Source organism: Rutilus rutilus (assembly GCF_951802725.1).
Source record: "Rutilus rutilus genome assembly, chromosome: 19".
In the NCBI taxonomy this organism is placed as follows: domain Eukaryota; kingdom Metazoa; phylum Chordata; class Actinopteri; order Cypriniformes; family Leuciscidae; genus Rutilus; species Rutilus rutilus.
In genome coordinates, this window is record NC_140232.1 from 31,181,859 (window position 1) to 31,197,307 (window position 15,449).

Here is a 15,449-nt window from a genome sequence, read left to right on the forward strand (position 1 = left end):
AATCTGACGCGTTATTGAGTTATGATGGGAGGAGAAAGATGCTTCTGAGTGGTGTAGTCTATTGGTTAAAAAAATTGAGAGCACAAGTTGGTGGTATAAAACCCATCATCTCCATATGACCGCTGTTCACCCTTCACCAACATTAACAGACTGGTTGAGTTTCATTATGAAAAGTAAATACAACTGGAAAAACTGATCACCATAATGGTAATTTCAAATAAAACAACTATTTACAGTTAATACACTACAATATAAATATGATCAAAGATGGCTGTAAAAAATACATCTGCAATGATAATCCTTTTGATATTTTATTTAAAAAATTAGCAAAAATCTAACCTTTCATTGAAGTAAAAGAATTGAAAGTGGGGGAAAAATCACATTATGAAATAAATGTTTTTCTCCAAAACACGTTAGGAACAATTATTTGCCCCCTTTTATTAAATACTTTTTGCAACCTCCTTTTGCCAAGATAACTGCTCTGAGTCTTCTCCTATAATGCCTGATGAGTTTGGAGAACACCCGTCAAGAGATCAGCGACCATTCCTCCATACAGTATCTCTCCAGATCCTTCAGATTCCCAGATCCATGTTGGCGCTTCTTCTCTTCAGTTCAGCCCACTCATTTTCTATAGGATACAGGTCAGGGACTGGGATGGCCATTGCAGATGCTTGGTTTTGTGCTCAGTGACACATTTTTGTTTTGATTTTGATGTTTGTTTTTGGATCACTGTCCTGTTGGAAGATCCAAACACGGCCTGTTATAAGATTTCTAGCACAGGTTGTCTGTTGGAATTTGATCGAATCCATGATGCCATGTATCTGAACAAGATGTCCAGGACCATGGGCCATGGGCCATGTTTGGATCTTCCAACAGGACAGTGATCCAAAAACAAACATCAAAATCAAAACAAAAATGTGTCACTGAGCACAAAACCAAGCATCTGCAATGGCCATCCCAGTCCCTGACCTGTATCCTATAGAAAATGAGTGGGCTGAACTGAAGAGAAGAAGCGCCAACATGGATCTGGGAATCTGAAGGATCTGGAGAGATATGGAGGAATGGTCGCTGATCTCTTGTCAGGTGTTCTCCAAACTCATCAGGCATTATAGGAGAAGACTCAGAGCAGTTATCTTGGCAAAAGGAGGTTGCAAAAAGTATTTAATAAAAGGGGGCAAATAATTGTTCCTAACGTGTTTTGGAGAAAAACATTTATTTCATAATGTGATTTTTCCCCCACTTTCAATTCTTTTACTTCAATGAAAGGTTAGATTTTTGCACATTTTTAAAATGAAATATCAAAAGGATTAACAATGCAGATTTATTTTTTACAGCCATCTTTGATCATATTTACCAAGGGGGCAAATAATTCTGACCAGTACTGTATATGAAATGAAGGTCTGTGAGTGCAATGCAGATTTTTAATTTAATCTGATTTACATTACAAACAAATTTGCTGATCTATGCAACTAATGCAAGCAGTGATAAAATAAGTGAAACTGAATAATTCTGAATAAATGGTGCATGAAAGTTGAAAGGAAATATGCTGTAGAGACTTTTAGTCTCTTTTAGACTTATAATGCCTGTTAGCTTTGTTTTGTTCCTGGTCATTTTGAGACCACAACCACAGCTTGCTCTTTGACACATTTGTAGAGACAATGCACAGAAGTCGCATGTACCACAACATATATGATGGCAGTTAACAATTAAAACAAGAAAAGAAATGTACGAAATTTTATTTTTGTAATTAAGTGTGTTAAGTCAGTGTAATATTTATATATATAATGGAAAAGCTATAGCTGTCATTTTTTTTGTTGCGGTTTAGTTAAAAAAAAGGTTTTCATCGTCAGCTTTGGTTTGTGGTCATTTTATATGGAAATTTAGTACAAGATCACCAATGAGGACCTTTATGACCACATAACCACAGGCTTTCCACGGTGTATGTAGATAGAAATGGCTCATTCTAAGATGATAGAAACACACCGGTTCATTTAGTAAGGTCTTTATACACCTCTGTAAATTACTAGTTATGTATATGATATTGCATTTCTGGCAACAGATCCTCCTAAATATTACACAATGCACCTTTAAACACATTTTCCATTAAACACTATGGCAAATACCACAAACAATCCCTGCAAAAAGGTTTCTGAAACCATAGTGAATGTCTGCAAAACATTTATTTTTTTAAATCATGCACATTATTAGTTCTCGAGTTTGATTTTAGTATGTTTGGAACCATTAAAAAATAACAGATCAATCATAGTGTAACATCTTTTTAACTTTCACTTCTTAGCTTACACACAGTAACATTTCCATTGTTCTCAAGCAAGTGTGAGTGCATGTCTACTACAACAGAGAATTAAGATGAAAATGTGTGATTATGAATTTCATAGTGACACATTTTATATTTTTTTTAGGCGACCCAAAAATGTAAGATATAATATTTACATATTAAAATGTAATTAAAAACAATTATTTAATCATCAATGTCCAGTCTTACTTTAACACGTATCAATTATGACACAGTAAAAAACATGATTCTTTCTCAAGTCACAGTTTATTATATTGTTATTATTTATAATGATATATAAAAAAAGTGTATTAATCTAAGAGAGGTTTAGTAATGCACATTTGGTCATATTGAATCATGATGATGACATGCTGTATAAAATGTTACAAATATCTGCATGCTGCGTAATCAATGACCCATTGTTTTGTGTCTGTCAAGTATTGATGTACATTTTGCCTATACGTCCCAGAACCATTACATTTCATCTTAATGGATATACAGTATTTATATTGCATATGTCAGGTCAGGTGTATTTGATGTTACATCACAGAACAGCAGCAGGTTGCGGGATAGTCCTCAGCGTTCACTTCAAACTCATTTCCATACACATAGTAAACATGGGATTTTCCTTTCCACATGTAGCTCACTTTGGTTATGGGAATGAGCTCAATGGTTTGCCTCTGGAACAGGACAGATGAAATTACAGAATGACAAGATTCAAGATTAAGCATGTCTCCATTTACAAACAAATGTAATTATACAGTAAAGTTTGTGCATGACATTTTTAGTACTAAAAAATATAAATTATGAATAAAAAAAGTAGGTCTGGAAGAACACAAACACACAAATACAGCTGTACCTGTTGTAATATGCGGGAGGTTTGGGCGTATTTCACCTGATGGTCTCTTACTAAGCGCTCAGAAGCTTGTGCAACAGAAAAGTCTGGGAAGCCCATCACGGGATAGACCTACAGTAAACATACATACATCTGATTAACTTTTCTTTTGCTCTTTCTTTTTACTGCTCACTATGTGTACAGTCTGTGCTTACCATGTACTGGGCATCTTTGAAGAGCTCCTTCCCTGAAACCTTCTCCAGCTTTGCCACTTGTAGACCACTCAAATCTTGAGCTACGAAATCATCCTTCTCAGTGCTCCTGAAATGATCCCAAAAATAGATTTCAGAATGAGACAGTTCAGTTTGAAAGACTTCTGAATATCATTAAATGATCAATAACATTGACTTCATTTTCATTCCAAAGAAATGACTTGAATGTAAATCTTTGGGGGGATTTATGCCTGTTTTAAAGTTCACCAGGAAAAAATCATGAGCATGATCGATTAGAGAAATAACAGCACAGCTCTCCACAACAAACTGCATGATTTATGTTTGTAGCAAACAATGAGGGAGTTAACACAAACACTATATAGAAAGACATTTTACTCCTATTACCTGCAATATGGTGGGATACACCCAGTCTAGTAAAAGGGTTTTGCTTAATAAACTGGTCAACTTTATATCCGTAAACAACTCTGACGAACTGTAATAAAGAGTGTGCCCTCCCTTTCATTACTGCCGTGATCAGTAACGTTAGGCCTATCGCTCCAGAGACTGTAAGCTAGATCACAGATCCATCCTCCAGTAAAAATAAGAGTAAATGACGACTTCTATGTTCATTCTTACATCCAACAACAAAACACCTAAATCCCTTATAGTCCAGTCATTTTAAGCCAAAATGGGGGTTAACCTAGGACAAATTGCAACAGAAGCAAAAGGGGGGGGTGTAAGGCCGGCGACACACTGGCTGCGTGGCGTGAGCGTGGCGTTTTCTATGTCTTTGCACACCAGAAACGTGTCTAACGCGGCGCTGCTGCTGCTAGGTAACATACGATAAGCCTCATTGGTGATATATTCGACATATGGGGAGAGAGTTGTGGAAGGCCTATACTTCATGTTAAACATAAATATATAGCAGCAAAGACAACGTCGGCAGTATTGACGGCAAAATAGGCTACAGAATATTTAGTTCTGTATTGACAGGTGCAATATTTGAAAATCTATAATATTTTTTTTTTATTACATTTATATCTGCATTTATGTCAAAACCTAGAGACTTTCAAACATCAAAATGTCATTTATTAATATGTATTTGTGTCAAAATGACATATAAACATCTTTTCCTCCTCTATTTTGCCTGGAAACGCTTCCAACTTGCTTGTGTGTCGCGTGAAAAATAGTCGTCGGTTCTATTTCTAGCATGCAGGCAGTGTGCAAGCTCTAACCTGTTAACATGGGAGCAGAAATAAAAACGGACACGCCACGCAGGCAGTGTGTCGCAGCCGGCCGAAGAAACTGTTAGAAACTGTTACTGTAAGAAACTGTTCCAGCGCGTGGAGTTTACTGGTACTGAATATTACCTGTGTATACTCCATTAACTGGAACAGGTTTTCACAGGAACTGAATATTACATCCAAACATTATTGGTGTGTAAACAGAATATTGTTGCACAACTTCACCTGCTGGAACAGTATTTCACAATGTTTTCACAACCCACAATTGGGTTGTCAGGTTACAGTTCCTGTGAAAAATTGTGAAATACTGTTAAATACCCAGATCAAGATGTTGGGTCTGGGAACACACCATTGGCAGGGCTTAATCTGAGGGTCGGGATAAACGGTTGTCTTTCAAATTCCCTCTGCACGCAACAGGATAGCGCTACAACCAACCAGAGCAACTAAGAAGGTGAGGTAGTCAGAGAGATTAAACTTTTGCCGTATCCGGTCGGCAAAACTCCAAACACATCTTCCTTTTTTAAGAATGGAGAATGTTCTTTTCTCAAAGAAAAGCTTAACTCCAAGTCCTCCAGAGTTGCGGCCAAAGCCGGTTCGAACGACCGCTGTTCGCCAGCAGCAGCAGCTCTTCTTTGTTTTCAAGTAGCGGGGAATTCACGTGCAACTCTGCCGCCCTTAATGTTAAGCCCGCCCACCGACTCTATACAAGATGTGATTGGCCTGACTAGAGTTTGGTTTTTCCAGCTCAAAAGCCAATGGAGAGTTGCTAGACGACACTGGCTGCAAAATAAAATTTGCTGCCGCTAGGGTGCATCTAGATTTCCGGGTTTCATACAAGATCTGGCAACTGGACAAACTTGGAATAATATATTGATGTGATCATTCATATAACGAGGTTTGGGCCATACAAATTACGGGAGTTTCACGGGAGAAATAACAAAACGGGAGGGGGGCGGGAGATGGGTGTGAAATACGGGAGACTCCCGGGGAAAACGGGAGTGTTGACAGGTATGCTGCCAACACACATTAATGTTCAAACACCATGTAAAAGTGAGTCTTGCATAATAGGTGCCCATTAAATCATGTAGATCATACCATTTAACATTGAGGTTGATGAAGACGATCAGTTGTCTCTTTCCATGGCAGGTGTCACACTGGCGAGAGCCGTTGCCGCTACATGAACTACAGCTGAAAGACACCAGACAACATGTAAACACTCAATTCAAACCATAGTAGCTAGAATTACATTATATATATATATATATATACAGTACTGTGCAAAAGTCTTAGGCATGTTAAAATGTTAAATTTGTTAAAAAAATGGTTTTAAGTCAGTTATTTATATATTTTGCTGTAGTGTGTCAGTAGGAAATATCAGTTTACATTTCCAAACATTCTTTTTGCCATTAATTGTAATAATCCAGTGAGATTTCTGTATGCACAAGGAATCTGACAACAGCCGGTATGATCTGATCTCACCATCATCGAGTCCGTCTGTGATTACATGAAGAAACAGAAAAAACTGAGACAGACTAAATCCAGAAGAACTGCGGGAACGTCTCCAAGATGCTTGAAGAAATCTATATACTGTACTCTATATATATATATATATATATATATATATATATATATATATATATATATATATATATATATACTGTACTGTATGTATATATAAGTAAATTAAGACTTACTTTTCACGTCCGCGCCCATTGCAGTGTGTGCAGCGGTCATCAGTTTGGCGGAAACCAGAACCATTACACACCCAACAGACTTTCTGTACATGGACAACAGTAGAGGACAAACAGTTAATACGTTAGACTGCTATTGTACGTCATATAAACTGAATGAAAACCATTCTGTGGACTGTGTGCACATTTTCAATAAAATTAAACTTCTCCAGGCACCACACAAAGGGATACTTTTATGCATCTAGCATATTTTCTTCTGTGAAAATACCTTTGAGAACAATGAAATTCATTGTTCAAATGGCATGAAGCTGGTTTCGGTCTGTGCTAGTTAAAATTTACTTACGCTTCCAGCTCCCGTACAGGTGTCACAGGGGTTTCTTCCCATTCCAAGACACAGATGACAGTTCTAGGGTACAAACAGAATTTAATGCTGTAAAATATAATTTGACTGGTTGAATATAAGCATTACTGGGATGTTTACCAAAAAGCTCTTGTGCTTATTATTATTTATCCCATACATTTTTTCCCACATGGATTTTTAAAAAAGCACAAGAATGTGAACTTAACGGCTTTAATGAGGTTAAGAACTACAATCCCATAAAGCTTTATGAACAACCTAAACAAATTAAAAATGATGGATAAATATAAAAACACTGATTTAAAGATGTTGATTTTATATATAGAAACATTATATTTTATTGTACATTATTACATGGCTTGAATTCTAATGTAGAATGCGGTCTGTTATTTCTTGATAACAGTATAACACACAGTTGCCATGAAAAACAGAGCGTTGCTATGGACGCAGGATTCTAACCGTAGAGACGGAACGGACTATTTTCTTTAACAGAAGCAATACAATCGTTTTTAAATCAATAAACTCCATTTTAAATATTTTGTTTCAAATTATTGATTTATTTGTTAGGTAGCCACGTAATAAGCGGGATAATGTAGAGCGAGGCGGTTGTTATAGCGAATACAACCCCTTCAGGCTGATACAAGACTCCTGATTCCTGATCAGCCTGTATTCGCTATAACAACCGCCTCGCTCTACATTATCCCTTACATATTGCAAAGAATTTAATTACAAAGAATTAAGTAGTTTGACTGACTTTTATGTCATTCACAGTGCTTCATGGAAGTGGGCGATTCTTTTGGTGTGATTTGCTTGCTTTGATTCTCTGATTGGTGGAGATTTCTTTGCAGAATCATAACTAATGTAGTTCTTCACTAGGGATTGAGCTGTTAATCATAATTATTTTTAAAATAAGTTAAGATTATGCAGGTTGACAGCTTCAACAAATGCATTTATCATTGATTAACAACCTCGTAGCTCATAGTTGATCTGTCTTTAAAGGTTTATAAGTAGGGCTGGGGTAAACGATTATTAATTAAACGATTAGTTGGGCGATTATTTTATCGATTAGTCGACTAATCTAACGACTAATTGGAATTATTTATCCTGTCTGTTATTCGCATATCTCTGTCGAACCGTTACTCCGATGGATTTCAAACTCGACAGCTATCTGGGCACGAGTAAGTGCAGTGCCAAGTTTGACGTTGTTTGGATGAGAAATGCAAAAGATATGTTAAATATATCGGTAAAAGAAGCACTTAGAAGGTTGTGGTTTAAAAATAAACATTCTGACATAAACACACTGTCAGCTACAATGTTTACTTCTGAATAATATAGTATAAATGTGATAAATCCTTTTTTTTTAATGCAATTAGCTCTACAAACAGAACAATTTTAATGAAAGATCCTTGTGATCTTCTGGAAAATGCTTCCAAAACCTTTAGAATTTGTTGACGTTTCATGCAGAAATGCTCTGAGAGAGTGTGTGTTGAATGAGACCTGCTCACTTAGTTTGATGGATCTAGTGGTTAAAGTGTCATGAAACACGAAAGAACATTTAAAAGGTCTAATAATATTTTCATTACATTTACGAGCACTACAGTCTCTGAACAAACGACAGATTAGTATAACACAGAAAGAATAAAGGCATAGTTACTTTTTGTCCATTGTTCTTTGAATTGTCGGTCTACATCAGTGTCTTCTGTGTATCAGAATAATTCATCGTGTCATTGCGTTCATTATCAGCACAGTTGTATAATTGTCCAATAATTGTGAATAAGACGTGATTAAATATGTGTGTATACGCGGTGTTGGTTCATGTTTAGAGCTCTAGAGTATATGAAATATGTCCATAAAAATGCGCTTGCTCCGGTCCGTGTATGATCTATATGATCCTCGTTGCGAGCATGGTTAAACTCATCGTTAAAAGAGTTCATTCTCATGAATAAATTCAGCTCGCGCTCAGGACTGGCTGACGTAAAATCGTGCCGGCAGCCAGTCACACACTCCCAAATTTCCACTTGTTGGTAAAATTAATGAGCGTTTTTAGTGTTTTCATTGATGTGCAGCCTGTACATTACTGTTCACATCTCAAAAAATATGTTTTGGGGATTCATGGCCATTTAAAGGTCAAACCTTGACTGAGGAAGTGTTGGGCACTCTAATGGTCTGCTTGTGCTCTTGAAAGAAGGCCGGTGGTTGAGCTGCAATCTGCCACGGTCCAGGAGCAGGTTGAACACCAGCATCCACAGGCTGCCCTGGGAGAGAAGAACACAGTGAGAATGAAACAGTTTGTTAAATTCCCAAGAGCCATGTCTAATGAGGTATTACAGCATTGAGGCATATGAGCTTCAAAAAAGGGCAGTTGAAATTTTTATAATGTGACCCAATGAATCTTTTTGTCAAAGAAATTTAGCTTTTGTTGTTTATGAGCCACATCAAATGCAGAAAAATTTCATTGCCCAATTTGCATCATTTGCATCAACATGGAGATGAACTCCGTTAGATTTACATATGTGAGATCGGATTTACATCGTACACCCCTTTTTGTGGAGACAAATTTATGTGACCAAGTGTAAATGGAGCCAAAAGATGCATAAAGTGCAAACAGGACCAGTATGACTTCTGGGTACCTGCATACGGCTCCTGACTCCATTCAGTAGATCTGGACTCCATGAAGGTCTCCAAACGATACTGAGAACAGAATAAGCAGACACATCTGAATAAACCATCCAGAGCAACATTTTGTTCTATCAACTACAAATCACATTAACATTATGCATGTCAAAATAACTCTAATAGTTGATACTTTTCTATGGAGCACCTAAAGGGACATGTTGAAGGAAAAAACATGCGTTCTTTTGCGTTTTACCACATATGGTTTGCGTTCCCAGAAAAAACTTTGCATTTGCTTGCAAAAATTTGTGTTCTTTGTGAGCGAACACAAAGTTTCTTTGGGGGATGCAAATTTTTTTTTGCAAATCAATTTTTTCCTCCCATCTCATATTTATTCCATCACCATGTCCCTTTAGAGGCCCCGTACTTTTCTACTCCCCATACTGGACTAAGTAAAAGATGCTCATAATGAAAATGATTTATTGTAGGTCTCACCCTGTAGGTGTTAAAGGACTCCATGTTGGTAATAACTCCATCTTTGACGGGGCCAGAACTATAGCAGCACTTGCTGGAGACGTACGTTGCAAAAGCTTCACGCGCTCGCTCCTCTGAGATGGAAGGTATACTGATATCAATGAGAAAAGATCAATATGTGGGTGAACTTTGCACATGTTCAACAGGGTGTGTTGTACAATATTTGTCAAACTTGGTCCTGGAAGACCCCACCATGACACTTTTTTGTTGTTTTTCAAAGCTAGCTGACACACCCACTTCAGGTCAAAGTGCACACTAATGAGCTAACAACAAGATGAATCAGCAAATGTGCTAGATAAAGCTTTCAAACTGTTTGATGCCAAGAACCAAATATGAGGATCTCCTTGAGAGGGGAGTGTACAAGCATATAAATATATATATTCATGTACAATTACCCATTTATATTGTCTGAGAGGAAAAGTGTGATGTTATAAAAACGTGTTGTTTGCTGAAGTAAGTATTTTTTATTTATTGTTACTGTACTGTCAAAACTCAACTATTAAAAAACATGATTACTTAAATCATTTTGAATGCATTATTATTCAAAATTGGATCTATATATATAGGTCTATCTACAGTAAATAAATAATCTTGAGACATTTTTTCAGTTTGACATAGAGCTGCACAATTTGGAAAACATTTTTGATTTTTTTCTGATAAAAATTGCACTAAAAATGTAAAATGTAAAATTTTGTTTAGTTAAAAAAGGTTAGCTGTGCTTGTTTGTAGGGCTACACAATTTGGCCTTAAATTATAGATTTGATTAATTATATAATATCACATTAATATTTATTTAAATTAATTATAAATTATGTTTTATATAAATATAAAATAATAATAATCCTTATTTTTTATAAATTATTACTTATTATTATTACTAAATGAAAATATGAAACTATACAATTAAATTAAACAGTACAATTGTAATACATCAATGTAAAAAAAAACAAAAAAAAAACATTACAAGTATGCGAAGGTACACAAATGTACAGTGAGTACAGTGAGTGCCATGCTTCACTCTGAAACAATATTATTGAAACAACACAAATATTTGTTTAAATCAATCACAGCCTTTGCATTTTGGTTTTATTTAAATGAATCATGCAGACCTAGTTTGAGAACCCCAAAGATAAGGGACACCCAAACGGTGAGAAATTACGAATTCCCATCTTTGTAGATGATTGCATATCGTAGGTGGGTGCCTGTACACAGTGTTAAAGATTCATTGAGTGCATTGTGTGTTTTCTGTGTAAAGAAAAGGCTCTTACTGCCAGTCTGGTGGGCTGGGGGCTTGTTCAGGCACAGGCATCGGTACAGTTGGCATTGGAGGAGGAAGATACCCACCTGTGAAAAGAGAGACACATCAGTAACAAAACTAGGGGCTTATTCATGAGTTTTGGTGCTCTGAACACTACGAGGTCTATTGGTGCATTTAATGCCTGGTTCAGATAACACAATTTTTTTTGTCTGTTACAATAGTCACTGTGTCAGATTACGCGATTTTGACTCCTAAAATCTTGTCATCATGTCGTGGACAAGAAACATGTAAGACTACACGTTGCTTTCCGACCTGTCATCGCGTGCCATCTCACACACACACATTCACTCGCACACATATATACACTCACTCACACACACACAAACGCACTCACGCTCACTCACTCGCGGGGGGGTTGGAGAATAGCAAGAGGTAGGCTCATGCTGTTAAGTGTACTGCACGTGTTATATTATTTTTACACCTGTACTTCGGTTGCCAGGTTGAGGTGACAAACGGGTTGAAATTGTACATGGTGTGTGGATTGTGTGAATATAATGCATGTAATACAAGATCTGGCAACTGGTCAACATTAGACAAACATATTGGTCCGATAAGGAGTTTGGGCCATGCAAATTACAGGAGTTTCCCGGGAGAAATAACAAACCGTGAGGGATCCGGGAGATAGGGCTAAAAAAACGGGAGAAACCCGGGAAAAACGGGAGTGTTGACAGGTATGGTCTTACCTCCTCCGCCAGCCACTGTTCCTTCATATCCAGGGACTGTGTCGAACATGTTTGCAGGAGGAGCGGACGGTCCGGGTGGGGCTGCCATGGCTGAATGACATTCAAACAAACCGGTTAGGGAAGTTGCCCACAAAAAAGGCATTTATTGACCATTGATAAAATTCTGTAACAAATGTCACTACATATTTAAACATTTATATTTTTCTATTGCACAGCTTTCTGAAATATTTGATTCTGATTGGTCAATCACATTGGCCTGTGCTGAAAAATATTTGTAAAAAGTCTATAAATAGCCAGTTATTAATAGTTTTCAGTTGCTTTGCCAAATAAGCTATTGAAAATGTTATGGAAGTCTGCACCAAACAATAGTTAGGGACTTACTTTTAAGATCTTGAAAGATGCCTGAAGTCAGTGGTTTTTCTCGTGGTGAGCAGTGTGCGGACTAATGCCTTTGGGAGCAGGGCTTGTGTGGGCTACTTATGGTACAGGAATGTACGGTTTACGTCTGAGAGCGGCTGCTATTGGATGGTGTTGAATAGAGGAGTGGGTGGATGATTGTAAGCTGAGAGACTCAGTAGGCTAGTTGTGACAAGCGTTAGGAACTGCTAAGCAAGGGCTAAGCAACTTAGTTAAGCAAAGTTTTTAGCAAGAGGTTCCTGCCAGTCCTGTTTTCTTTATTTTAATTCAAATGAGTCAGAATACTGAGACTATTGCCCCTCTGCTCTGTCCCATTCTTTGAATAGTTATGCTGATTAGATTAGGAATGGTAACATAGAGAGTCTGGGGCGGGTTCCTATACCCGCATACTTAATTTGCAAGCTTTGTTTAAGGTCGTCGCCCATATGCTTTGTGTCCCATTTCTAAGCACTGCCTCCTAAAATCTATATAAACTACAATGTATAATTTCCTTAAGGCTGGAATACACTACACAACTTTTAAAATCTGAACAAAAGTCTTGTAGTGTATTCCAGCCTTTAGTTAGACTGGATGACTTCAGCTCGTTCTCAATAAAGACTCCTCCTGCTGAAGATACAACCACTCAATATCCCTCCTCCGTCCTCCATCCTATGACTCGGAAACCGATCGAGCTCAGCCATCCTGAAGGACATCTCAATTCTCTAATTGCACCGAGAGGAGTCGAGGATCGAGGAGTGAGGGGGCTTCCTGAGGAGTCATGAGCGAGGATACACGGGTGTATCCTATGCGGAAGAGTTTTATTGACCACTTATCAATTCTCCTCCCCCTTCACATCGGTCACAATAATTATAATTTATACTTTACCTTTGCAGTTTATATAAACCACACATCTCACATAGGCCTATTTCAACAGGGTATCTTGCTTTATTAATATTTATTATGAATTTCTTAAATAAACTTCAACAACATAAGGGCAGATCCTTTGAGCGCGGCTGATGACGCTGTGAAGTGATGCTCGAGTCATCAAGTATTCTAATGTATAAAAAAAAGCTTTCATTAGATTCCTTTGTCCTCCTTTTCTTTCCTTGCAGCCTTCCCCCATATCCTACAGGAGGAGGAGCTGAGACGCGAGGAAAGGAAGTGAGGAGAGGAAATGAGGATGTACAAATAAGAAATGAGAAGCACCCCATGTCTCCTGGTCTTCACTTCTGAGTTTCCTACACTAACTTCAAAACGTTATACTGTTTTGAATATTTATTTTATGAATTATCTCAATAAAGATACAGTGGTAGTAGTACCATGGTAATGGTATGAGATGACTTGTATTTTATATACTAAACAAAAAGTGCCATAAAATTAACTAACATGTTTTGTTGTTGTTGTTTTTTTACATTTACCATAGTGGCAAGTAGCTACATTGTAGTACCATGGTATTTTTCGGAGTCGCCTACCATATTAACTTTACCATGGTAAAAATGTTAGTTTTGTAAAATTTTACAAAAATATTTGTAAACGCGGATGCTTTCATTACCATGGTGCATTTTGTAAGGAATACCGCATACTAGTAAGACATACTATAAGTTTAAATGTTTTTTATGAAACAGTATGCACGAAGCGACACATTTACGTAAACATTTAGCGGTGTTTTGAAAACCACAGAGTGGCTTTAAGCGGAAACTCTGGTTACCATGGTAATATTTCTGTCTTAGCCTTTAAAATGTAGTCAGAGGAGCGTCATAATGATGACAGGTAACGTTATGAATGAAAGCGAAGCTGTGAGGGATAGACGTACGTACCGTGTTTTCAATGGCGTCCGCAGTAAAAAGCTCCTAAATTAGATCACTTATAATTTTCCACAGCTTATATTATCTGGAGTTTTTTGTCTGCTGAAATTGCTTGGAAAGATTTGTTTGCAGTTTTTCGTCAGCAGAACAGTTAGAAAACAGTTCAAATAAGAGTACAATCCACTGAGATGATGTAGCCTATGTACGTTATGTTTATGATCCTTCGCGTAAAGATGGCGCTGCTGTAGTAAATAAGGTTATATGCAGTGAAGGGGTGTTGTCAATCTGAGAATCCGTGGAAATCACAACAAAATCTTAACTTACCTGCTATTGCTGGTGATCCATAAACCGGGTTAACTGTGCCGTAATTTGCTCCATAGCCACTTCAGAGTAAGTTTAATAAAGTCAGTTTGTGCACTTTTTAAAACCGAAACAGTATAAATATTGATTACGAAGACTTTTAAAATCTTACCTCGCGATCGGTCTCTCCATTTTGAAACGCAGTTAGAAATAGGTTAGCTAACGTTAGTAAGTTGCGTTAGTTCCTGAAATGTTTAACAGTTTCCTTTACACATCATGTGATCGTGTTATGTCCTTAACGATTCCCTCATAAAGTGTCCCAGAGGTCAACAATAGGCCATTGCTCAGTCTACACAGTCGTTCGTTGTATATAAAAAGTAACGTTAGTAAACCTCCTAGCAATATTGGAGTCGTAGCGCATGTCACAAGAGCAAAGTGGTTTCGATTTAGTTGGGTTGTGGGAAACTTTGACTCAGCTTCGCAAAACAAGGAAAAGTTTTGAGAGCGAATGCAAGTTGCTCCGGGGAACACAGAAGCATTGAGATATAATTTTTCCTCCCATCTGATATTATTTTTCCCATCACAATGGCCCGTTATTATAGGCTCCGTAGTTCATACTGACAGGCTCTGCATGAACTAAATCCAACAATCCACCTGCTGTTGAATATGAAGAAAAGAAAATCCTAAAGTACAGTTTACTTAGTAAACTTTACTTAGTCGCTGCATTTAGAAACATGATACACTATGATACAGTGATGTATCAGATGGGAAATCCGTGGTAGTCTTGATACTGACCGGGGCTAGTTGTCACACTTGAATATTTTTCGGTGGGTTTATTTTTGAAGCAGAATTTCTTTATTCAGGAGATAATGTGTTTAAATAATCCTTGAATTGCAAGGAAAGGTCAAACAGAAAGATGTATTTGGATTTCTTTGGATTATTCCACACTATGGCGTAAATTGTCACTATTGAACCTGCCATTCAAATATTTATTAGGTACATTTAGCCTAAACAGCAAGACAATTATGAAGCACATAATGATTTATGAAATAGCAAAAATTGGTAAGATAATATAAAAATAAATGTATCAAACCATTGTTTTGGCTAACATATTTTATTAATTATGTATCAGTTACACCATATGCCAACCTGGCCTGTCCTATTAAA

At 37.1% G+C, this 15,449-nt stretch overlaps 1 protein-coding gene across 3 annotated transcripts; it reads right to left on the bottom strand.

Annotated features, from left to right (window-relative positions):
* Positions 1-2,541: 2,541 nt before the first annotated feature.
* LOC311278491 (protein SSUH2 homolog) lies at positions 2,542-14,852 on the bottom strand. 3 transcript variants are annotated; one of them, XM_084389382.1, is made up of 13 exons: positions 14,455-14,852; positions 14,307-14,365; positions 11,782-11,871; positions 11,049-11,124; positions 9,742-9,871; positions 9,264-9,324; positions 8,767-8,888; positions 6,619-6,681; positions 6,279-6,361; positions 5,680-5,772; positions 3,344-3,449; positions 3,153-3,260; positions 2,542-2,973 (listed from the first exon to the last, which is right to left on the bottom strand). In XM_084389382.1, the coding sequence occupies exons 1-13, from the start codon at positions 14,472-14,474 to the stop codon at positions 2,833-2,835; spliced, it is 1,152 nt and encodes a 383-aa protein (XP_084245508.1). In that variant the 5' UTR covers positions 14,475-14,852; the 3' UTR covers positions 2,542-2,832. The 3 variants fall into 3 exon arrangements, with proteins under 3 accessions (XP_084245508.1, XP_084245510.1, XP_084245509.1); XM_084389384.1 differs by lacking the exons at positions 14,307-14,365; positions 14,455-14,852 and adding an exon at positions 13,995-14,207; XM_084389383.1 differs by lacking the exons at positions 14,307-14,365; positions 14,455-14,852 and adding an exon at positions 12,163-12,301.
* Positions 14,853-15,449: the final 597 nt, after the last annotated feature.

Bases quoted from the DNA above. Each gene is read 5' to 3' on its own strand.
- LOC311278491 (XM_084389382.1), bottom strand. From the start codon at position 14,474: ATGGAGAGACCGATCGCGAG. The intron at 9,872-11,048 runs GTAAGAGCCTTT...CATTGATATCAG, and splicing joins CCCAGCCCACCAGACTGGCA to TATACCTTCCATCTCAGAGG. The intron at 5,773-6,278 runs GTAAGTCTTAAT...GGTGTCTTTCAG, and splicing joins AATGGGCGCGGACGTGAAAA to CTGTAGTTCATGTAGCGGCA.